We start from the raw sequence: 23,562 nt of genomic DNA, 5'->3' as shown, positions 1-23,562 counted from the left end.
AGAGGACAGAAAACACCAATTGGAATCCACATGAAGGAATAAAGAGCACTGATAAAGATTACATAGACAAATATAAAAAAAGTATACATTTAAATTTTTTTTAAAAACTAGACTTCCCTGGTGACACAGTGGTTAAGTATCTGCCTGCCAATGCAGGAGACATGGGTTCAAGCCCTGGTGCAGGAAGATCCCACAGACTGCGGAACCTCTGTGCCACAACTACTGAGCCTGCGCTCTAGAGCTCACGCTCTGCAACAAGAGAAGCCACCATGATGAGAAGCCCGTGCATCAAAACAAAGAGTAGCCCCCACTCACCGCAACTAGAGAAAGCCTGTGCGCAGCAACCAAGACCCAACACAGCCAAAAATAAATAAATAAAATAATAAATAAATGTATATAAAAAAGCTATTCTTCTCCTACCTCATTTACAAGACAATTGTATAAGGCAATAGCCATAAAACTGTGTTGACAGGGCTTCCCTAGTGGCGCAGTGGTTAGGAATCTTCCTGCTAATGCAGGGGACATGGGTTCGAGCCCCGGTCTGGGAAGATCCCACCTGCCGTGGAGCAACTAAGCCCATGAGCCACAACTACTGAGCCTGTGCTCTAGAGCTAGCGAGCCACAACTACTGAAGCCCGCATGCCTAGAGCCCGTGCTCTGCAACAAAGAGAAGCCACTGAAATGAGAAGCCCACGCACCGCAGCGAGGAGTAGCTCCCACTTGCTACAACGAGAGAAAGCCTGCATGCGCAGCAACGAAGACCCAACGCAGCCAAGATAGATAGATAGATAAATAAATAAATAAATTTATTTTAAACAAAAAAGAAATGTCTGTTGCTTGTAAACCACCCAGTCTATTCTGTTACAGACGCCCCAATGGACTAAGACACCCAAGACAATTAACAGTCATTCCTTGGCATCACTCAAACCCCAAGCCATTGTCAGCATGTCTTTTTACACTCGGTTTCTTTGAATTGGGTCCAACAATGTCCACACAACACGTTTTTCATGTATCCTAAATTCCTTTTATCCTAATCCAGTAGTTACAGAATTAGAAAATGCATTAGAATACTCTGGACGTTCTGTTAAAGCACAGGTGTCTGAACCTTACCCCCAGAGCTTCTGATTCAGGAGGTCTGGCAGGGGGCCCAGGAATCTGCATTTCTAACAAGTTCCCAGGCCATGCTGCTGGAATGGGGAACACATTTTGAGACCACTGCTCTAGATTCCTCCTCTTCTTCTCCAACCCCACCTACCTTAGATTTGTTGCAGAAAAGGTGTGGAATGTTGGGTAATGCAGTACCGTCTGGATTCGGTGCTTGCTTTTCTGTGGTCCCTTTATCTTGTTCCTCTCATCCCCATATTTCCTTTTCATCTCTTGTTCTCAGCTTTGGCTGTACATTAGAATCCCGTGGGAGCTTTAACAAAACATCGGAGCCTGCACTGCATCTCCCATCTCCTGATTTAATCAGACTGGGTTGTGGCCTGGGCATGGAGACTCTTACATTTACCCAGGTGGTTGCAAGGGGTGGCCATGATCACGGCTGAGAATCAATAAACAAAGAGCTTCATCCAAAGATCATAGTGGGCTGAATCAGTTCTTTCACTGGAGATTGCAAAATGGTGGTTTAGCTAATTCTTCCATCTTTCTTTTGGAGGGATTTTTAAAGAGGATAAAATGGGCACATGTCAAAATTGCTATGCTGCAATCATCTCCCAAGTCTGGCAGGAACACACCTAGTTTTCTTTGGAACCAGCCCGCCTCTCAGGTTTCCGTCTGTACACCAGGGGCAGGCATGTGATCCCAGCGGGCCAGTTGGCATGTTCCATCTGTCCGACCACAGTCATTGGTTCAGGCATGGGCATGGGACCCAAACTGGCCAATGGGACTTGGTTTTGGGACTTTGGATACGGTGACAGGGAGAGAACAGTTCTGCCACATCTCAGCTGGTTCAGAAGGGACTGCCTCATGGGAGCAAGGCTGCAAAGAGAAGGCATGGAGAATCCTGGGACAGTACACAAGTCCTAGCTGACTCTTGGACTCTGCAGTTCATGCACTCACTCAACAAATATCTGTCAATGCCTGCTCTATGTCAGAAATAAACTATTTTTAAAATAGAACAGAGGGACTTCACTGGTGATGCAGTGGTTAAGAATCCGCCTGCCAATGCAGGGACACGGGTTCGATCCCTGGTCCAGGAAGATCCCACATGCCGCAGAGCAACTAAGCCCGTGCGCCACAACTACTGAGCCTGCGCTCTAGAACCCTCGAGCCACAACTACTGAGCCCACGCGCTGCAACTACTGAAGCCTACGTGCTCTAGGGCCCGCGTGCTGCAACTACTACGCCCACACACTGCAACTACTGAAGCCTGCGTGCCTAGAGCCTGTGCTCCACAACAAGAGAAGCCACCGCAATGAGAAGCCCACGCACCGCAACGAAGAGTAGCTCCCGCTCGCTGCAACTAGAGAAAGCCCGCGCGCAGCAACGAAGATGTGACGCAGCCAAAAAAAAAAAAAAAAGAACAGTAACAGTGTCATAGATACAGAGAACAAACAGGTTGTTGCCAGAGGGGAGGGGGGTGGTGGGAGGAGAGGAATAGGTGAGGGAGATTAAGAAGTACAAATTTAAAGTTGCAAAATAAATGAGTCAGGGGTATGAAATGTACAGTGGGAGGAATATAGTCAATAATTGTGTAACTTCTTTGTATTGTGACAGATGGTAACTAGGCTTATTGTGGTGATTATTTTGAAACGTATAGAAATATCAAACCTATCAAACCGCTATGTTGTGTAACAGGAACTAACATAGTGCTATAGGTCAATTACACTTCAAAAACAGGGAATTCCCTGGCAGTCTGGTGGTTAGGACTTGGCGCTTTCACCGCCAAGGGACCGGGTTCAATCCCAGGTTGGGGAACTAAGATCCCACAAGCTGCTGGTGCGGCAAAAACAAACAAACAAAATCATAGAAAAAGAGATCAGATTTGTGGTTACTAAAGGCAGGGCATGGGGGAGGGGGAATTGGATAAAGGCAGTCAAAAAGTACAAACTCCCAGTTATAAGATAAAAAGCACTAGGGGTGGACTTCCCTGGTGGTGCAGTGGTTAAGAATCCTCCTGCCAATGCTGCGGACACGGGTTCGAGCCCTGCTCCGGGAAGATCCCACATGCCGCGGAGCAACTAAGCCCGTGCGCCACAACTACTGAGCCTGCGTGCTAGAGCCCGCAAGCCACAACTACTGAGCCCGAGTGCCACAACTACTGAAGCCCACATGCCTAGAGCCCGTGCTTCGCAACAAGAGAAGCCACCGCAATGAGAAGCCCGTGCACCTCAACAAAGAGTAGCCCCCGCTCGCCGCAACTAGAGAAAGCCCGCATGCAGCAACAAAGACCCAACGCAGCCAAAAATGAATAATAATAAAAAAGTACTAGGGATGCAATGGACAACACAATAAATATAATGAACACTGCTCTGTGTTATATATGAAAGTTGTTGAGAGTTAAGAGTTCACATCACGAGGAAAAAATTTTTTTCTATAATTTTGTATCTATATGAGATGATGGACGTTCACTAAACTTAGTTGATCGTCATTTCATGATGTACATAAGTCAAATCATCATGTTATACACCTTAAATTTATACAGAGCTGTATGTCAATAACTGGAAGAAAAAGAAGAAATGAACTGTTTTTCCTGTTTCTGACACCAAATGTGTGGGGATTTTCCACACCAAACAATTCTCTGGGGGCACCAACAGACAGCCCTACAGTTCAATTCAATTCTGACACTACCCCGAGTTAGTGCAGACCCCACAGTTTAAGGGCTCAGTCCCGCAAGACCGGCTCCACCTAAGATGCCGGTCACCAGTATTAGGTCCCCAGGGCACCCATACTTCTGTCTGACGTGGCTACAAAATCAGGGGGTTCCCGCAATCCCCCCTCCCTTTCAGGTTTGATCATTCGAATAACTCACAGAACACAGAAAATCCTTTACTTACTGTTACCAAGGATATAGCTCAGATGGGAGTGACAATGTTTTTAAAGCATATTTATTTATTTGGCTATGCCGGGTCTTAGTTGCAGCCCACGGGATCTTCGCTGCGGCGTGCAGGATCTTTAGTTGCGGCATGGGGCTCTTCATTGCGGCACACATGTGGGATCTAGTTCCCTGACCAGGGATTAAACCCGGCCCCCCTGCATCGGGAGCTCGGAGTCTTAACCACTGCACCACCAGGGAAGTCCCGACAATTTGCTATTAACTCAATCTCCAGCCCCTCTTTCCTCCCTGGAGCTCCATCCCAGGGGTTGGGGCTGATGGTCTCAACCCTCTAATCATGGTTTGGTCTTTCTGGCAATCAGCCCCATCCTGAAGCTACCTAGAGGTCTCCAGCCTAGCTTGTCTTCTCATTAGTATACAAAAGATGCTCTTATCACTCTGGATATTACAAGGGTTTTAGGAGCTCTTTGCCAAGAACCAGGGGCAAAGACCAAAAATTGCTTTTTTTTTTTTTTTTTTTCGGAGCAGACAGGAAAGAGCTGGGTGCGGTAGTAAAAAATTTAAAAATCCCTGCTTTTGAGGTGCAGATATTACAGTGAAGGAGACACTTGTTTAAGTTAAATTAGTAAATTACATAGTATTTTAGATTCTAGGGGCTGCTGGGAGGAGGACACCAGGAAAGGGGCAACAGAAATGCTGTGGCAGGGTTTGCAGTCCTAAGCCCGGTGTTGGGGAGGAAGGTGGGTCAACAAGAAGGTGAGATTTGTGCAAAGACCTGAAAGAGGGGGTGAATGAGGGGAGCCATGTGACTCCAGGCAGAGGGAACAGCCAGTGCAAAGGCCCTGAGGCAGGGACCTAGTGTGTTCAAATAGCAGCAAGGAGGGGCAGAGCAAGTTTGGGGGGCAAGTGGGAAGAGTGACAGGGCAAGTGACAGGGAAAAGTGAGGTGACAGGTCAGATCATGCAGGGCCTCGTGGACCCCGGGGAGGACTTAGGCATTTACTCTGAGTCAGGTGGGAGCCATGGAGGGCTCCCACCAGAGGGACGTGACCTGACTCAGGTACTCACTGGCGCCCTCTGGCTGCTATGGGGAGGACAGACCTTCTTACTAGAATTAGTTGAGGCAACATCATCCTCTTTGCCCTTCATGCAGTGGAACTTTCCGGGGCCAAGGCGGTGACCACGAGGCCCGGCTAGAGGCAGCCCTAGACCTGAGCCTCCCTGTCCTGATTCGGGTTCTGCAGCATCACACATGGCCCTCGCCCAACTATCTACTTGACTGTGATTTAACTGTCCTCTTCCTGGAGGACATTTCACTAATGGCAATAAAAGAACAACTGCATCTGGGCGTTAACAACTTTAATTTTTTTTCTTGTGGAGAAAAGAGCACATCTTTATAAGTGGACATCCAAGAATGGCTTACACAGGAGAACCACACCCAGAATATAAATGATCAGGTCCAGAGCTCTCTCTATAGTGTGTTTTGGGATCATTGGGGAGAAGCCAGTTAGGGGAATCAGCACTTCAACACTGAGATCAAATTTCACCACTTACTTGTTTTTTTTTTTGTTTTTTTTTTTTCCAGTGGGGTAGGAGAGAAAGATACAAGAACATGATCCCCAGAGAAGCCAAAGAAAGAAAAAGAAAAAAAGCATAACTCCAGATGGCAGTCATGGCAATTTCCCACTGAAATTGCCTGTGGAAGGACAAGTTGCTGAAAGCAAATGGTGAGAAGGCACAGCACAGATGCAGGATACATCCTCAAGTGACGTCCCCAGATGCCAGCCTCCCTGGAGTTGGGAAGCTGTTTTCCCACAGCCTTTGGCTTAATTTTTGTTTGTAAACTCAGCAAACTCCCATTCTCTCCTAGTGATCTTTGAGGACATCAGTTTCAGTTCCTCAGAGACCATCAGGAGTTAAAGCTCCCCCCTAAAACCTCACAAAATAAAAACTTACGTTATTTTTAGAAGAAGCAAGAAAAATTCTCCTACGTCATTCCCAGTCTTAAGAGAGCCCAGAGGCAGCTGTCTCAGTTACTACTTGAAGCTGAACTGGTGAAAAATCTTGTGTAAACAGAAAGCTTAGGCCAGGTCAGGTACAAGATACAGCCAGAGCTGTTTTTTTATCACACGGGAGATGACAAGTCAGCTTGTCCCTCAGATAGTGACACTCTGAACCACCATTTTTTTCTGGCAGCCGTTTAAGGAAAATGAACTGACCAACAGGGTCTTGACAGGCCATGGTGCATCTTAAGAAGCCTTTTTCTAGCTGCTTTACTTTCTCTTTTATGTTAAAGCAATTAACATTTTTTTTTAGCAATTAACATTTTTTTTTTAGCAATTAACATTTTTGACTCCCACCCCAAACCTTCAGATACTCTCTCATGGTGCATTTCCAAGAACTTGTCCTTTTCATCACAGTACAGTTGTTGGTATACAAAGATATCCCCACTTTGAAGCTCTAAGGACAGCCCATGGTTTGGGGGTGAACAGGGCCCTCTAGAAATAAATTCAATCTCCAGCTTCTATAAAAGTAAGAACTACATTAAACTTGAACCAGACCTTCCCCACTCTTGGAAGGAAGCAGCAGAGATCCTTAAGCTTACAGGAAGTCATTTTGGCGCCAGGGGCTGGGAGACTGGACAAACCATATGCTTGGCCACTCTCACAGTGTCTGTCAAGTTCTGGAGTGTCAGTGTTCCAGGGTAGAAGAAGGTCTCATGTCACCAGGTTTGGACTCTGGTGGGCAGGAAGGGCCACTGAACTGAGGATGGGGCTGGGGGGTGTATGTGTCAAGATGCAGATCCCCAAACTGCACATCATCTCTCAGCAGGAGCCCCTGGTAGCTGGGGACCCCAAGCTGGTTGGGCTCCCCACTAGTGCCTCAACCAGGGAGCCTGGTTCCCCGCCCATCCCCCATCAGCCTGCCACTCCCAAGCTGCACCTGTGAAATGCAAGCGGCCACAGCAGTTACCCAACCCTGCCTTCTCGCCCCTCCAGCCCAACCCCAAAGCATTCTTTCGAGTGACTCTTCCATTAGCAGAGAACATCACTGGACCCTAGCGATGACATGGCTCGGGAAGCCAACGCTGCGTCTTCAAGCTTTTTCAAGTGGAAGGGGCCAAAGTCCTTACATGGAGAGCAACCAGCCAGCACAGGAAAACAGGAACATTGCTCAATTTCCTTTTCTAGCAGGATGTCGGATGTGGAAAGAACCTTGCTTAAACCATTACCAGCCAAACAGGGCCCGGAGGAGGCAGGTCTGGGCAGGAGAGCCCAGGCTCCTGACTCTGAGTTAACTTCTGGTAGAAAGTCCCCAGCAGGAACGCCAAGGGTTGGGTGATTCTCTGCCCGGCCCCATGTGGCCCATAGTTCCAGAATTCAATTCTGGATCAGGGATGAAGTGGATAAGCTGAAACAGTGGCAGGGTCGTGGGTGACGTGGAATTCTGGGGAAGCTCAGAAGGCACTTCTGCGGTCCCTGAAGCCAGGCTGGGGAACGGGGGATGTGGGGGGGGGGTCTGACTCCCTCTTCTCTTACAATGGGAAAAGCTGCTTTAATACTGCTTTCACAGGCAGAGGATGTGCAGGCCTGAAAGGAGGGTTCTGGGAGGACTAAATCACCACCCTGCCTTGGAGCCTCGAGGTCTGAGAAGGTTCACAAGCAGACTGGGTGACCCTGAGAAAGGAGCCGCCTTCCACATCTCCGGGGATGAAGTATGAGAATCCCCGCTGCACGAGGGAGAAGAAGAACCATCTTTGGCCAGCGCGTGAACTCCAAACAATGCCCGACAAAGAAACGGATGTGGATAAGTGGTTCTAGCCCAGAAGGCACTGTGGATGCCGCTCCACCAGGCGGGATGGGAGACGCTGCCCGCACTACCCCCATGAAGACGCCCCATCCCCAGACTCTGCCTGCAGTGCGGAGTCCCCAGGGTCTGGAGCCTGTGAAAGGGGCTGCTGGGGCAGGCTGGTGGCCATGGCCAGAGAATGCGCCATGCGGGAGTTGGCAGGGGACAGGGGGGATGCGGCTGATGGGAGGGGAGGGGGCGCCCTGAGCTCGGAAACAGCCCTTGTGGCTCATGCCTCAGTCACTGTCCCTGCCGAGGCAGGAGGGGGTGGGCGGGGGTGAGGGATCATCTCTAGCAGGGGCAGCTGCTGGTATGCGGGAGTGGGGTGTCCCCCAAGGCCGGGCCTTTCCCATTGCTGCCCGGGCTGGAGCTGGGTTCCAGGGACTCATTCATCTTCTCGCAGATGACATCCACCAGGCGCTCGAAGACCTGCTTCACGTTGATGTTCTCCTTGGCGCTGGCCTCAAAGAACTTGAAACCTGCAGGGGCATAAGATGGGAAGAGCTGTGAGACCCTGGGGGGCAGAGCCTGGACTGTAGCATCACCCGAACCTGGGTTCCAAGCCCAGTTCTGCCCTTAGGGCAGCTGTGGGACCTTGACTGAGGGCCTTAGTCTCTCTGAGGCTCAGTTTGCTCTTCGGTAAAGTGGGCACAACGATGCTGCTGCTGCTGGTAGAAATCTGTGACAGCAGCCCTTGCCTGTACTACCTTGCGTATCTCTTTGTCACAAGGCAGTGGCAGCAAGAGTCCAGGCAGTAACATTCTGGTGTCCAGCGGATATGGGGGTGCCCCTGTGTAAGTGGGGCTCATCTTCTATTCAATTTCTGCTGCATAGGAAGGCACAGCCAGGGCGCCCACAGAGCCAGATATTTACGTGGACCTTTTAAATGGAGCCAAGTGTTTCACATGTCCTGGAACATATGTTCTAGGTCCAATAAAACAGAGGACTGAGCACCGGCTGAGGACTGGCTTCAGCCCAGGGGTTACCAGTTTGCAACCTCTGTCACCCAGCGAATGGCAGGTTTCAAAGAGTTTGTAGAGAGCGTACAGTGCACACGGTTCCTGGCCTACAGAATGCACTAAAAATGATAACAACAATAATAATAATAATAGGCAGTGCTTACATCATGCTTACTACGCAGCAGGCAATTTTTCTAAGCCCTTTACATAAATTAACTCATTTAAGGATGCTCTAAGATTTATACTTTCTTTTTTGGCCACACCGCACAGCTTGCAGGATCTTAGTTCCCCAACCAGGGACGGAACCCATGCTCCCTGTAGTGGAAGCGTGGAATCCTAACCACTGGACTGCCAGGGAAGTACCTATACTATTATAGCCCATTTTACAGATGGGAAAACTGGGGCACACAGAAGGAAAGTCACTCATGTAAATTCATACAGGGAACACAACCAGGCTGCCTGGTTGGAATACTAATAGATTAAACATTTCTAGTGTATCACCTTGGGCCTCGGGAGGGAGGGCAGGCTGGCTGATTCCCTTTGGGGAAGGGGATGCCGAGGTAGCTTTGAATATATTCTTAGCATCGTAGTGACCATCATAACTTTTTCTCATTAAAAAAAAGTTTATCCCTCTTGGAAAAGGTGAGAGGTGGTACAGATGCTTTGGGGACTTGCCCAGGGTCCCTAGGCTATAAGAAGTGGCCCACCAACCTGCAAATAAGGGAATAAATGACAGACCTTCCTGCACCCTTAAAAGGCTGGTTCAAGCTCTGCTTGCTGGGAGCTGTCCCTGAATGGTCCCCAACGTGTTCCCATCTGCCATCCCCAAGGTAGGCCAGAAATTCAGAAAAACGTCCACCGTATTACACACATCGCAGGGTAAACAGTCCTCTATCCCAGCACTTGTCATTATCATGCAGCACTATAAAAATGTCATTGTAATTAGTTACGTGTGTAATTATCCATTTACTATGTCTCTGCTACTGGCACACCAGTGCCAAGAGGACAGGATTTCTGTCTGCCTTGTCCACAACTGCAGCCCAGTGCCTGGCATAGAGCAGATGCTTGGAAACCACTGACTGAATGATTGATTGAACAGATGGATGGACGGATGTACAGATGGATGGATGGATGAATGGATGTGTAGATGGATGGATGAATGAATGGATGTGTAGATGGATGGATGGATGGATGGATGGATAGCTGGAGGGACAGATGAATGACAGAGGCAGGGCACAAAAACAGATCTCTAGTCTCAGTCTGGCGATCATCAATGTCACCCCTCTGTCTTCCTAGGCAATTCTGGCATTTCCTTAATTGTGTCTGGCTCTGCCTCAAATAATCTGAAGTTTTTTTTCTTTTTGAATACTTTTTTTCTGGTTATAAATACTCATTCACTGGAGAAACTAGAAACTACTGAAAAATATCAAGAAATATAGAAAAGCTGTGTGTAACCTCATCACCCAGAAACAATTACTATTGGTGTTTTGATATTTAGTTTTCCACTCTTTTTAAAAATACAAATACATAGGGCTTCCCTGGCGGCGCAGTGGCTGAGAGTCCGCCTGCCGATGCAGGGGACACGGGTTCGTGCCCCGGTCCGGGAGGATCCCACATGCCGTGGAGCGGCTGGGCCCGTGAGCCATGGCCGCTGAGCCTGCGCGCCTGGAGCCTGCGCTCCGCAACGGGAGAGGCCACAACAGTGAGAGGCCCACGTACCGCCAAAAAAAAAATATATATATATATATATATATATATATATATAAAAATACATAATCGTTGGGGTTCGGTTTGTAGGGGTTATGTGTGTGTGTGCACATGTATATGCCTTTTTTCTTACAAAATTGGGATCAAATTCTATCTCCCACTTTGTCCTCTAATGTTTTAAATTTAATGCCCGAGTGGGAATCTCCCCTCACACCAGGCACTAGATGTTTTCTGCAAGAAGGTGTGGGCAGGGGACTTCTCTGGCAGTCCAGTGGTTAAGACACCGTGCTTCCACTGCAGGGGGTGCGGGTTTGATCCCTGGTTGGGAAACTAAGATCCCACTTGCTGCGCAGCCAGAAAAAAAAAAAAAAAAGGAAGGTGTGAGCAGCATTCTCAAGTATTCTAGCCCACGGCCGGCCACCAAAAGCTGACTCCCCAGCACACCTGTTAATGAGACCCAGAATGAGGTTCCCAGAAGACACAGAGGACAAGGGAGCAGGTTAAGTGGCACCACGAGGGAGCAGAGTCAAACCCTAAACGGAGACATTCCACAGAATGAAGACCCAGTTTCTCCAACAAACGATGGCAAGAAAAAAAAAAGAGGAAGAGGACCGTTATGGTCCAGGGGTCTGCAAACTTTTTCTGTAAAGGGTCAGATAGTAAATCTCTTAGGTTTTATGTACAAGCATCAGCAATAGTTCCCAATCATGCTAGCTAATGCTTAGATGCAATCTACACGTATGCCGGACCCTGTTAGAACTGCTTCACACGTCATAACTCATTTAACCCTCCTGACAACCTGATGAGGTGGGGCTGTTATTATCTGCATTTCACACATGAGGAAGGGCAAGCCCAGAGAGCTGAAGTCACCGGTGCAAGATCACAAAGCAATCGAGAAATAACAGGAGTTAATGTTCAATCATGGCCAGCATTTGCTTAATCTTTCTAACAGCCCTATGAAGTAGATGTGGTTTTCACCTGTTTCCTAGATGGAGAAATGGAAGCACAGAGAGGGTAGGTGAGGTGCCCAAGGTCACACAGCTAGTAGGTTGCAGAAGGGGATTCTAGCTCCAGAGTCTGGGTCCTTAACCTGCCCTCCCCCAGAGAGGTTACAATGCCTCCCGCAAGGAAAGTCCTGGGGAGGGCCTAGAATACTCCAAGATAAGATTTTCTTTTAGCTTAAACTTTGAATTGATAATCCATTTACCTGATTCAGAAAGGTAGACTGAAAAGTCCCCCTCCCACTCTGGTGCCCTGGCCTGCCAGGTCTGAGACACCCAGGTCACCACTGTTACTAGATCCTTCTGTATCCTTCCAGAGTTCCTTTAAGCAAACATAAGTATAATATCCTTATTCTCACCCTTTTTATACACTAATGCAGGGGTTGGCAAACTTTGAGCTGCAGGCCAAATCTGGCCTGTCACCTATTTTTTTTTTTTTTTTACTGAAATACAGTTGATTTACAATATCATGTTATCAAGTTAGTTTCAGGTGCTGTTACCTATTTTTGTAAATAAAGTTTTATTGGCAGACAGTCATGCTCATTCATTGATGTATTATCTATGGCTGCTTTCAGGCAGAGCTGAGTGGTTGTGACACAGACCCTAGGACTGAAAACATTTCCTATTTAGCCCTTTAAGAAAATGTTTGCTGGGGAATTCCCTGGTGGTCCAGTGGTTAGGGCTCCACGCGTCCACTGAAGGGGGCATGGGTTCAATTCCTGGTTGGGGAATTAAGATCCCACAAGGAGCAAAAAAAAAAAGAGAAGAAAAGAAAAGAAAAAGTTTGCTGACCACTGGACTAAAGGAAGAAGCCATACTCACCTTTCTGCAGTTTGCTTTTTCCACTTAACCATATACCCGGAGACCCCAGAACATAAAGAAGGTCCTCATCCTTTCTTACAGCTGCGTAGTATTCCACCATGTGACTATAGTTTATGTGTAGCTGCTTCCCCCACCGTGAAACACTTGGGAGGTTGCCAAGGTTTCCCTCCACTAACGGTGCAGCAATTTGATATACCCGCCACTTCCCACATGGGAAGTGGATGTCTGTAGGATAAATTCCCAGAAATGGTTTTGCTGCGTCTGGGTTCCCAGGGCAGTGGGGCGGTAAAGGGTATCTGTGGGTGAATCCTCTGAAATGAAATGCAGCAGGTGGTATACAAGTGGATATTTTTCTGGGCAGATCTTCAAAGGGCAAAGGGTTGGTGACAGTGGTTGGACCTGGGACTCAAGCACAGGGTTGGAGGTTTGGTTCTGGGAGGTCCCAGGCCTGTGGCCCAGGCTGGGCACTAACCAAGGTCGTCAGCGAGCCTTTGGCCTTCCTCAGTGGGCACGACACGCTCGTCCTCCAGGTCACACTTGTTCCCCACGAGGATGACTTGAGCGTTGTCCCAGGAGTAGGTCTTGATCTGCGTGGCCCTGTGGAGTTTGAGGGGCTGTGTTAGGCCAGAGATTAGGGTCAGGGGGAGAGGGCGAAGGTCAGGGGGTCAGTGGTCAGCAAGCACTCACCAGTCCTGCACGGCGGCAAAGGACTCCTGGTTGGCGACGTCATACATGAGCAGGAAGCCCATGGCTCCGCGGTAGTAGGCTGTGGTGATTGTACGGTAGCGCTCCTGGCCTGCCGTGTCCTGGGCACACACTGGGGTCAGGCGTCTAGAAGCCACTCTATTCCCCACCCCACTCCTGCAGGCCCCTGTCTGAGGCTCCAGTCTCCCAGCCTTATAGCCCCAGTTTGATGAGCAAGACATGGATCTGCCCTCACAGCCCCCCGGTCTAATGGGAGAAACATGGGCCTGCCCGTGTAATCTCTAGTCTATTGGTGGAGACATGTCCCCTGTCCTTGAGGGGTTCCGGTCTGAAGGGTCAGTGGCCTTTCGAAGACTTGTAAGCCCTTCTGACCTCATCTCCAAGAACCAGCTTCATGACCACAAATAAGAACCACGTGAAAAAAAAAAAGAAAAAAAAGAAAAAAAAAGAACCACATGGGCCAGAGGCTACCACCTTGATGCAGAGAGCCTGATGCTCGTTACCATGACAATCATTACCAGCAGGCGCTTTGGGAAAAAGAGCATGGCTCTGAAGAGGCTCAGTGGGGGCCTCTGGGCTTGCCCCGAGAGGGTACCCAAACCTCTTCTCCATTGGTCACCAGGTCTTCTAACCCAACTTGGGTTAGTACTGTCTCCCCCTCAGACCCTACAGGGCAGGGCACATCCCCCTCATCCTGACGAATTCACCTCATAGATAATAACCCCTGCTCCTCTTCACACCTACTCCAAGCCCCCTCCTCGACTCTGGACACTTGTCCTCACCCAGACCCTCCCCACAGCCCTACACCCTCGCCCGGACTTCGCTGGAGGAACCCCAGCCCCTGCCTGGCCAGCAGACCCCCAGACAGCCGCCTGGCCCACCCAGATCTGCAGCTTGATCCTCTTGTCGTGGCGGTAGACGGTCTTGACCTTGAAGTCGATGCCCACAGTGCTGACAAAAGCGGGCGTGAAGGAGTCGTCAGCGTATCGGAACAGAAAGGACGTCTTGCCCACGCTGCTGTTGCCGATGAGCAGCAGCTTGAACATGTAGTCGAAGTTCTGGTCTGCTGCATCCCGCTGGCCCGTTGGGGGATCTCCAGCTGACGCCATCTTGGCACGGAGCCTCCTGGGAGGGGAGGGCTGGAGCCCTGTAGGGAAAAAAACCCACCAGGAATGGCTCCAGTGTCTACACCAGACCTGGACTCAAATCCCCGCTCTGCCACTTGGAAGCCAACAGACCCTGGATGCGTCACTGGCCCTCTCTGGGCCTCAGTGTCCTCTTCTGGAAAATGGGGATGTTTGTCAAATGCAAGGGCCCAGGTTGGGGGTGCCCCATCTGGCCACGGAGGAACCAGACCCTGCGGAAGGTGCAGGTGTGGACTTTGCCCCAGGGTGAGCAGCTGGTGTGGCCCAGGTGTGAGCTGGGAGGAGGGGGGGTTGCCAGCTGGATAGAGTCCCCCTCAGGGCCTGGGTGTTGACTTTGGCAGGTGTTGGCCACCTGCCTGCCCCCACCCAAGCCAACTTTAACTCCTTCCCTGATCCCCATGGGGAGGGGGCTTTCAGTGGATACACCCCAGGTTTAAAGCCCAGCTCTACCACCACATGGGTACTGCCACCTTCTGTTTGTCCAAGGGGCCGGGCCCAGTAGGGCTGACTCACCCCAGCCCCGGCTTCAGCCCACGGAGGCCAGAATGACGGTCCTCAAATGCAAGACCACCCTCAGCCACCACCACGACCCCCTGGTCCTGCCTTTCCTGGCAATCTGTCCCCACGGCTGGGCTGCTTCATTTGGATCCAGCTCTCCCCCTCAGCCCTCATGGCCTCAGTTTCCCCAGCTGTTTATGGCTGCTCCCTGAGCCTCACAGGGAGGTTCCAGAAGGCCTGGGTGAATGGGAACAACCAGCATAGGAACCCCTGGCAAAGCCATTTCTCAACTGCCCCGCGGGGCTTTTTTCCACTTTAAAGGAGGACCCAACTAGCCCCCCTTTCCTGCCCAGCCCTCCGCCCCACCCCGTGTTCCGGGAGAACGAGTTTGAGGAGGGGAAGAGAATGGCAGGAAGCCCTTCCCCATGCAGGGCAGGGCCGCCGGTATGGGGGCCCCCGCCCCGCCCCATCCCCCAGCCTCAGCCCACCTGTCAGCCGGTCCCACCTCTTTCTGACAATCTGCCGACTCTCCCTCAAGCCTGCCACTAGGTAAGGGACCCCGGAGGGCTTGGCACTGTCCCCCGTCACTAGATGTGGGGCGCCCCAGCAGGTGCAGGGGAGCTCAGGAGCTTCTTGCCATCACCATATGGTCCCATCTCTTGTCCCCGGCTGGGCTGTCTGCCCCGCGCGCGCCCCATTAACGCTCCCCGATGAGCCCAGCTGGGTGGGGGCAAGGGAGGAGGCGTCCCCCGCTGCTTGCCTTTGTTCCCCAGGCCCCGGGCCTCCCCCTAAGCCCCTGTCCCCCCCAAGACCTGCTGAGACGCGGAGGCGCGGGTTGGGGTGCGCTCCCTCCGACGGGGGTCACCTCGCGTGCGGACGCCGCCCTCAGACGTTCCGCCTCCGAACTCGCTGCGACCTGGCACTGGCTGCGACCCGGACCCCGCAGCCGCAGCCGCCACCGCTGCCCGCAGCCACCCGGATCCCGCGCCGGCCCCGCCCAGGCGTGGGAGGAGGGGCCCCTCTTGGGGAAGGGCGGGGCGGGACCGGGGCGGGGCCTGTGGAGACCGCGGATTGGGGGGCGGGGGCGGGGGCGGGGCTGGAAGTCGCACCGCGCGCGCAGCTATCAGTTCCCTGACAATAAATATTTCATTTTCACTAACCATACGTGGAGCTCCTACTACGTGCACAGCAGCTAAGCTAAGGAGCTCCTACTACGTGCACAGCAGCTAAGCAGCACGGACTCTGGAGCCGGGTTCGAATCTCAGCTCCACCACTTTCTAGCCTTGTCGCTTTGGACATGTTAACCTCCCTGGGTCTCATTTTCCCCATTCGTCACGTGGTCGATAACGAGGGTACCCACCTCACAGGGTTGTGTAAGGGTTCTGATCTGAGTTAGTGTTTGTAACATGCAGCGCCTGACCTAAACTGGGCTAGAGCCTTTCCCAAATACCCTTAAGGGCCCTTAGAATTAACCACCACCACCACCCCCGCCCCCCCCACCAACACCCCCGCCTTTTACAGATAAAGAAACTGGAGATCAGAGAGGGGCAGACGCTTGCCTGAGGCCACACAATTTGGCAACCAGGCCCAGCTGAGGTCCCAGACTTTTCTTCAAGCCAACAGAAGAGAATCTGCAGTTATAACAGTTCAGGCTTGGGACTTCCCTGGCGGTCCAGTGGTTACGATTCTGTAATTCCACTGCAGGGGGCACAGGTTCTATCCCCTGGTTGGGGAACTAAGATCCCACATGCCATGAAGCGTGGCCAAAAATTTAACACAAAACAAAACAAAACACAGTTCAGGCTTTGTTGGGCTTCAAATTCCAACAACTGCGCCTGAAGCCACTTGCTGAATTTCTCTGCGCTCCCATTGCTTCATGGAACAATGTTAGCCACCTCTAAGGGCTGTTGTGGACAAACTGAGATGATGTGTATCAGTCAGGAAGGGATGGCATATGCTCAGTAACAAGTTGCCCTATAGTCATTATGGCATCTAACATCCAAGGTTTGTTTCTCTCACACCGGTCATTGCAATGAGGGGAAGATGTGGCGAATCACATACTGGCTTGTATACTTCTCTTTGGAAATGACTTTGCTCACACTTCACTGGCCAAAGCAAGTCACATGGCCACCCCCGATGTCAATGGGGTGAAAAATATGATTGTCCTCTAGGGATCAGAACCAGCTGTTGTTACAATAATACATGATCTGTGCAGTGGTTAGCACCACACCTGGCACACAGTGGGTGCTCAACAAATGGGCACCAGTATAGGAAGAGCTTAAGGGCTGCAACAGCTAACTCTCCAAATCATCATGCCACATGAATAGGGAAACGGAATCCCTCAGCTCTACCCTTGCCTGCCCCTCCCCCTGCTTCCCAGTTAGAGAAAAGTGACAGCAGTCATTTCCAAAGAAGTGTTTATTGACATTTGGGGCCCCAGCAGAGACAGAGAGTCAGTGGGGGCTAGAGGCTCCTGAGGCCCAGGGCGAGGCCTACAAGATGAAGCCCATTGCTCAGGAGGCAGCCCAGATTGCAAATGGAGGATAGGCCATGGTAGCGGAAGAAGATCTGGCGGAGGGCACTGTACTTGGGGTCCTGCTCCCGCAGCTGACGATAGGGGTCTGAGCCCTGGTGGCTGCCCAGCACCTCCCCGCCCAGGCCCCGCTCCTTCTCCATGGTCTGCAGGGCCCACATGGCGGCCGTGGTGCGGGGTTCCAGCCAGCGGGCGTTGATGGTGGCCAGCATGAGGCTCAGAAGCAGCAAGCAGAGCTGGTAGGGCGGCAGGAGGACAAGGTGAGCTGTGCCTGGGAGACAGCAGGGGCCCTAGGGTGGGTCCTTCTGCATCCTCAAAGCCCAGAGGGGAATGGGGGACAGGATTGGGTCAAAGCCAGGCCTCCCCACTCCAACCTCAAACCCAAACAGAGCTCCAGCTCTCATACCCTGAAACCTGCAGCTCCTAAGGAAAGGCACCACCACTATCTCCTCTCTCTACCACTGTCTCCTCTCTCTCCCCCAAACCTCCTAAGCCTCCTCTCCTCTGATACCCTGACTGGAACTTTCCAGAACACAGCCTGTCTCCTACCTTCCTCTGTTCCCCCAAACTGAGGGTATCTCAGGGCAGAGCCTCTCTTCCCTGAATTGGGACAGAGCACCATAACTGTCCCCTCATTTCCCCAAAATAGAGAGCCTAAGAGAGGGCCCATCTCCTTTGTGGCCCCAGCCTAGACCCTAGAAGCTGACATTGGGTCCAGAGGGAGTGAATTAAAAGTCCTCGAAGTTCCAATTACCCATAATCCCTCCTGTGTCTGTGGGATTATTGAAACCCCTGTCAGGCCTCACCTGCCCACATCTGAGGGACATAATGGGGGCAGGGGGAGGGCAGGATAGAGAAATATGAGATGCACAGATGGTTCCTTGCCTTGTGGCTGGGAAAAATGTGTGGATGAGGGTGGGGGACTGTAAATTCCCAGTCAGGCTGGTTTTTAAACACTGAGCTGGGGTCAGTGCCCCAGCCCAGCTGAGTCACCACAGCTTGGCTGCGGGCCCAGCCAGGGGAAGGAGAGGGAGCAACAGCCAGCAGAGAGACACTGCGGAATAGTCAGGGCTGCTGGGGATGGTTGTGCAGGCTGTGCACTGCTCAAGGGTATCCAGAACCCAGCTTTGTATACACCAGGAAGAAGGGGCAGTTTGGGGGGTTTCGTTTTAATTCTCACAAAGGTGTAGCCATAGGTGCTCAGTGTGGTCCTGGGAATGAATCTCCAGAGGGTAGTGGAGCTCAAGCTGTCATACCTGGCTGGCCTCCCAGAATGTGAGCTGAGCCCCGGCACGCTGTGAGGCCAAGATGCAGAGGTTGACGAAGGCACAGCCCATGGAGATGTGAAAGTAGAAAGGGAAGAGTTTGCTCTGCACCAGGCCGAAGGTATGTCGGGGAAGGCCTCGGAAAAGCAGGAAGCCTGTGGGGTGCAGGGGACCACATGTCTGTTAGGACACTTTCAAGTCCCCCTCTCATCCCTGTCCCCACCTTAGGCACTCATGATATCCAGGCCGAGGGTCCCTACCTGAGACGAAGGTCACCCACATTTGCATGCCCCAGGCCCCTGACAAGACCAGTAGATGAACCACCTTAGTCAGGCTTTCCGCGTTCCCACCTTCCTCCATCTTGCGGGCCTGGGAAGGAGGCACCAGGTGGTCAGAGTTTTACCTTTGCCCTGTGGCCTTCAGACCCTGTGAGCCTGCACAAGGCCAGGGTCATGGTCTATTCAGCAGAGATCCAGGGATAGTAGCCCAAGAATGGCGGTGCGGAAGACCCATAGCACTTCTGTGATGTCCCCCGACTCCATCTCTCCAAATGTCAGCCCTCAAGATCTTAGGCTCTCTGGATCCCAACATCCATGCCACCTCTGAGACCCCCAAATTTCAGCCCCAGCAGCTCAAGCTCGAAGCCCTAGATCCTCAGAGATCACCCCAGTGACTCCCAAATATCACCCCAGGAACCGAGTTCTGATATCAAAGACTACTCCTTTCATGACAGGATCCCAGATATCACTATGAAGATTCCCAAAGCACCTCCTGGAGACGCCATCTAATCCTGAGAAACCCTAAATCTCATCCCGAGGACACCGACCCCACCACTGGACCCGGGCCTCGACCTGCAGCACTCAAGAGTCCAGGGCCGGATATAAGGGGGTCAGGCGGGCAGGGCTTGGTACCTCACTCTCGCGCTCCGCGGTGCCCGCGGACCTCCTCGGCCACCTCCCCTCGTGGGACCAAGAATTCGTCCCGCCTCCCAGCTAAGCCAGAAGCCAATCGGATCGGGGATCTGTACCTCCTGTACCGCCCTCTTAGATATTGACTAATCGATGAACGGAATCCCGTCCACGCCTCAGGATTTCACCCAATTACACCGCGGCTCCTAAGATCTGCGGAAGCGGAAAGGCGCCAATGAGGTCTTCGGCTGCAACGGCGGGGGCGAGGCTAAAATGCCAGCCACACCCCTCTCTGTGACTATACCTTTGGGCTCCGCGCGTTTTAATAGGATGGTGTCTCCACGGGATCAAATTTCAGTGTCACAGCTGGGGACTGGCTTCGCGGTCCCTGATGGGAGAGCAGGAGCAGGTGGTATGTGGTTGGTGGGGGTGGAAGGGGATCGGGAGCTTGGCGAGCGCAGGATTTAAGGCCCCGGCGGGCGGGGCGCAGGATTCAAGGCCCCGGCGGGCGGGGCCCAGGCAAATGACCCCGCCCCGTTCCTTCAAGAATTCTATCGGGAAGGACTGAGGGAAAACAGGTGATGTGGGAGGGGGAGGGGGAGGGGGAGGGGAGGGGGAGGGGGAGGGGAGGGGAGGGGAGGGGGAGGGGAGGGGAGGGGGAGGGGAGGGGAGGGGGAGGGGGGGCTCGACTGGGGGCCTTCCTGCAATTGACACTCAGAAATGCATCTTGCCTTTCCCCTCCAAGTCTCCCAGGGCTCCTATGATTCCCAAGTACCAAGTCCTCAGTGTGATGTTCAAGGACAGACACTGAGCTTCCCACTACTGCATATCAGGCACTGGCATGGATTAATTTACTTAATCACAACAACCCAGTAAGGTGGATAGTATGACATCCCATTTTTATAGTTGGGGACAATAAGGCATGGAGAGGTTTAGTAACTCCTCCAACATCGCACAGCTGGGAAGGGGCAAAGCTAGGATTTGAACCTGGGCCATCTAGCTGGAGGGTCTCCTTGCTTAATCATCATGCTGTACTGCCTCTGGAAGTGAGGACCTCCCTGAGGCGGTGACTTTTGAAGTGGTAGCTTAGAACAGTTCAGGCAGAATAATAACTCCTACATCACAGGGTGGGTGTGAACACCCAGTGAGGGCTTAGGGTGGTGCTCAGCACTCAGTAAGATGCTCAGAAAATATGAGCTTAAAAAGGGATTAAGGAAGATTTTTACAGAGGCAATGCTGAGTAGGGTTTTGAAGGGTATGTAGGAGTCTTCCAGGAGGACTGGGTTAGGGGAAAGATACCAGAAGGCCCAGCAAGGACAAAAGAAGAGAAAGGCATATACTGTGGCCTTTCTGGCTGACTGTGACCCATGGCAAGTTGCCCTTCACCTGGAAGTTTTTCCAGACAGACCTCCCCCAGGTTTCTCCAGCTGTGCCAGCCCTGACTACACTGGAAGGGCAGGGGGTGTGGATGTGAGACCCAGAACTGAGTTCTTTCCTGTTTCCAGCCTCACCTAGTACAGGCCTGGGACCCCATTCAGCTACCATTTATTAAGTAGATATGCTCTGCCTCTCCTGCTCACATTCTATGTCTCCCATTTACTTGGGGAGCCAGTTCCCCGGCTTGGCTTGCCCTGCCTTGCTTGAACGGCCCTGCTAACCTCCTGCTGCTTCCTTTTGGACCCTGCCTCCAGCCACCCTGCCTTGACCCGCAAAGAGCACCTGGTTGCAGACTTCCAAGTTTTTGCACACACTGTTTCCTGCCAGGGATGTCCTTCCTTTAGGGCCCAATGTTAAGATCTTTTTTTCTTTTAGGCTCGTCTCAGACCTCACTGACTCCTGTGGGATCTTCTAGGTCCTTCTCACTGCCCATCCTAACCCCTGGGGCTGGGATCATCTTTCACCCAGCTTTGGCTCCTATCATAAATAAGAGGCCTATGTTCAGGGCTGAGGCCTCTCTGGGGTGTCAGAGAGGGCATGAGAGTGTCAGGACCTGGGAGCTGGTCTCAGTGCAGCCCTCTGTCCCCCCTACTCTAAGCAACCCTCTTCTGGCCCGCCTACCCCTGGACCCTGACTACTCCGTGCCTTGCTATTGCTCACCTCCGGTCACCCTCCAACGTGTGTTTGCCTGCTAATGAGAAGTGTGACAAGTGCTGCGGTTCGCTGAGCGGCTGCCCTGGGGCTGGAGAGCAGGAGGGGCTGGAGTGCTCTGGGCTGGCTCTCAGGAAACCTTCACCACACACCCCACTCCCAGGCCCTTCCTCAGAAAAGACCTTGGAATATACATTTCACTGGTCCAGGACCCCAGAGCCAGAGACCTTGCAGCTGGCTGCACCCGAAAACACAGTGACAATTGGAACCTGGAGGCCAGGGAGAGGCTCGGGGCTTCAGTTGCATGGGTCCCTCCCCAACTCAGACTCACAGAAGCACTGTAATGACCAGGACCCTCCAAAGAGGCATCACAGCAACACTAAGGTCATCCCCACCCGGGAAACCCCTTCCTGCCGCACCGCTATCTACCGCTGCAGGGCTTAGGGAGGGAGCTGTGGGGGCAGAGTCCTCCTCGAGACCCCTCACACCCTCTGTCTTCAGCACCCTGAACAGCGCCCAGTGCGCAGCAGGCCTGCACTAAAAATGTTTTGAATGAATGGAACGGATGTGCGATTGTGTGTCTTAATGAGGTCCTGTTTGTGATTGTCTCTGGATGTGACTGCCTGTGTGTCTGTGGTTGTGTGTCTGAGATGGGCATGAGTGCATGCCCTGGGTCTTATGACTTAGTGTGCACGGCTATGCCTGAGGCTGCGTGTCTGTGGTCGTGTTTTGATGACCATGTGTGGTTGTGCGTCAGTGGCTACTGGTGCTCCTTGCAGACATTGTTGATGCCCCTAAGGAGGAGGGCCATTCCCTGAGCGCAACCAGAGATGTGGCTCTGAAGGCGCATGCTCTCAGGGGCAGCCCATGGGCCTGCCACACAAATGCACTTCTGAGTGTTTTCAGGCTGGGGCAGAGGTGGGGGTGGGGGTGGCGGTGGGGTGCATGCGTATGCCTGGAGGCAGCTTTGCCTGCACTTGGGGGTCTAGGACACCCAGAACTCAGCAGACCCAAATCATGTCTGGCCCCCACACACTGGGTTGGGGTGAGCAAGGAGGCAGACCAGGGATAGATTATTACTGCTCTCATGCCCACCTTTCATAGAACCCCTGGGAGACCAGCTCTTCCAAAACCAAAGGTGAGAACCTTCCCGCTCAACAAGACTGTGGGTGGGAGACCTGCCAGTTCCTACCTCCACCCTCTGCCCCAGCCTCAGTGGACCCCCACCGTTGCTGCCCACTCATCCCTGCCCCATTGTCAGCTGACCCTTACCCCTGACCTCACCCACCATCCCTGTCCCTGACCTTGACCCCTACTCCTGCCTCTACCTCTGCCTCAGCCTACCCCAGCTTCTTGCCCTGTCCCCCCTCAACCAGACCCTGAGCCTCTACTGACCTCTGCCCTGACCTTGCCCCCGCCCCCACCCCTCCCAGCCTCGGCTGACCCTCACCTCTACTCACAATTAAGTCCACCGTGATGATTCCCGAATCCCAGAAGCTTCTGAGATGTGAACTGGAGTCACTCAGGTGTCAGCTACAGGCCCAGACCAAGGTGAGCCACCTCAGCCCCACCCCCAGCAGTTGTTTCCCCCGCCCCCCCCCACTCCACCTCTGCTCTCACCCCCAGGCCTGGCCTCTTCCTCCAGGCTTTCGAGTTCCTAAACCACTCAGTGACCGTGTTGAAGGACAGCTGCCTGCAGCAAATCAAGATCCAACAGCTTGAAGGTGAGAACTGGCCAAAGGTCAAGGTAAGGCTGGAGGCTGCTCCGCTCAGGGTCAGCTGAGTCAGGCCAGGGTGAGAGAAGGTGGCTGAGTCTGGGTTCAGGACCAGAGTCTGGTCAGGGTGGGGGCAAGCTGGGTTCAAAGCTGGGCTCAGGGTGTGGGTGGGGCTCAGCTAAGGTCCCACCATCTCTGTAGAGGTGCCGGGCCCCACGAGCCGCCACGCAGACAAGGAGAGACACAAGTGGGACGTGGAGGAGGGACGGCAGGAGCTATATGAGGCCCTGGCTAAAGGCCTGCAGGGGCTGCAGAAGACCCTGTATGACAACGAGGAGGTGCAGAGGGCCCGTACCACCCGCTGTCTACAG

General features: G+C 52.5%; 3 protein-coding genes across 5 annotated transcripts; 1 reads left to right on the top strand and 2 right to left on the bottom strand.

Annotated features, from left to right (window-relative positions):
• Positions 1-6,519: 6,519 nt before the first annotated feature.
• On the bottom strand, positions 6,520-15,670 carry RAB3D (RAB3D, member RAS oncogene family). 2 transcript variants are annotated; one of them, XM_060145094.1, is made up of 5 exons: positions 15,495-15,670; positions 13,921-14,186; positions 13,022-13,140; positions 12,807-12,931; positions 6,520-8,324 (listed from the first exon to the last, which is right to left on the bottom strand). In XM_060145094.1, exons 2-5 carry the CDS (start codon positions 14,146-14,148, stop codon positions 8,137-8,139), a joined length of 660 nt encoding a protein of 219 aa, XP_060001077.1. In that variant the 5' UTR covers positions 14,149-14,186; positions 15,495-15,670; the 3' UTR covers positions 6,520-8,136. The 2 variants fall into 2 exon arrangements, with proteins under 2 accessions (XP_060001077.1, XP_060001078.1); XM_060145095.1 differs by lacking the exon at positions 15,495-15,670 and adding an exon at positions 14,698-14,837.
• Positions 15,671-17,082: 1,412 nt separating this feature from the next.
• TMEM205 (transmembrane protein 205) lies at positions 17,083-19,458 on the bottom strand. 2 transcript variants are annotated; one of them, XM_060145096.1, is made up of 4 exons: positions 19,392-19,458; positions 18,741-18,849; positions 18,472-18,635; positions 17,083-17,451 (listed from the first exon to the last, which is right to left on the bottom strand). In XM_060145096.1, exons 2-4 carry the CDS (start codon positions 18,838-18,840, stop codon positions 17,146-17,148), a joined length of 570 nt encoding a protein of 189 aa, XP_060001079.1. In that variant the 5' UTR covers positions 18,841-18,849; positions 19,392-19,458; the 3' UTR covers positions 17,083-17,145. The 2 variants fall into 2 exon arrangements, with proteins under 2 accessions (XP_060001079.1, XP_060001081.1); XM_060145098.1 differs by having other exon boundaries at positions 19,332-19,445.
• A 674-nt stretch (positions 19,459-20,132) lies between these two features.
• CCDC159 (coiled-coil domain containing 159) lies at positions 20,133-23,562 on the top strand. The gene is made up of 5 exons (XM_060145099.1): positions 20,133-21,860; positions 22,581-22,614; positions 22,944-23,027; positions 23,122-23,200; positions 23,497-23,562. Exons 1-5 carry the CDS (start codon positions 21,781-21,783, stop codon positions 23,517-23,519), a joined length of 300 nt encoding a protein of 99 aa, XP_060001082.1. The 5' UTR covers positions 20,133-21,780; the 3' UTR covers positions 23,520-23,562.

This window comes from Lagenorhynchus albirostris, chromosome 3 (genome assembly GCF_949774975.1).
Source record: "Lagenorhynchus albirostris chromosome 3, mLagAlb1.1, whole genome shotgun sequence".
Taxonomy (NCBI): domain Eukaryota; kingdom Metazoa; phylum Chordata; class Mammalia; order Artiodactyla; family Delphinidae; genus Lagenorhynchus; species Lagenorhynchus albirostris.
This window is presented reverse-complemented; position numbering and strand designations above follow the sequence as displayed.

What these genes read in the sequence shown, in the direction of transcription:
- TMEM205 (XM_060145096.1), bottom strand. Translation starts at nt 18,840, where the DNA reads ATGGAGGAAGGTGGGAACGCGGAAAGCCTGACTAAGGTGGTTCATCTA. An exon ending in GTGGGTGACCTTCGTCTCAG is followed by an intron (nt 18,636 to 18,740) that starts GTAGGGACCCTC and finishes TGCACCCCACAG; the next exon opens with GCTTCCTGCTTTTCCGAGGC. An exon ending in CATTCTGGGAGGCCAGCCAG is followed by an intron (nt 17,452 to 18,471) that starts GTATGACAGCTT and finishes CCGCCCTACCAG; the next exon opens with CTCTGCTTGCTGCTTCTGAG.
- CCDC159 (XM_060145099.1), top strand. Translation starts at nt 21,781, where the DNA reads ATGGGTCCCTCCCCAACTCAGACTCACAGAAGCACTGTAATGACCAGG. An exon ending in AGCTACAGGCCCAGACCAAG is followed by an intron (nt 23,028 to 23,121) that starts GTGAGCCACCTC and finishes CTCTTCCTCCAG; the next exon opens with GCTTTCGAGTTCCTAAACCA. An exon ending in CAAGATCCAACAGCTTGAAG is followed by an intron (nt 23,201 to 23,496) that starts GTGAGAACTGGC and finishes AAAGGCCTGCAG; the next exon opens with GGGCTGCAGAAGACCCTGTA.
- RAB3D (XM_060145094.1), bottom strand. Translation starts at nt 14,148, where the DNA reads ATGGCGTCAGCTGGAGATCCCCCAACGGGCCAGCGGGATGCAGCAGAC. An exon ending in GGATCAAGCTGCAGATCTGG is followed by an intron (nt 13,141 to 13,920) that starts GTGGGCCAGGCG and finishes GTGTGTGCCCAG; the next exon opens with GACACGGCAGGCCAGGAGCG. An exon ending in TTTGCCGCCGTGCAGGACTG is followed by an intron (nt 12,932 to 13,021) that starts GTGAGTGCTTGC and finishes CAAACTCCACAG; the next exon opens with GGCCACGCAGATCAAGACCT.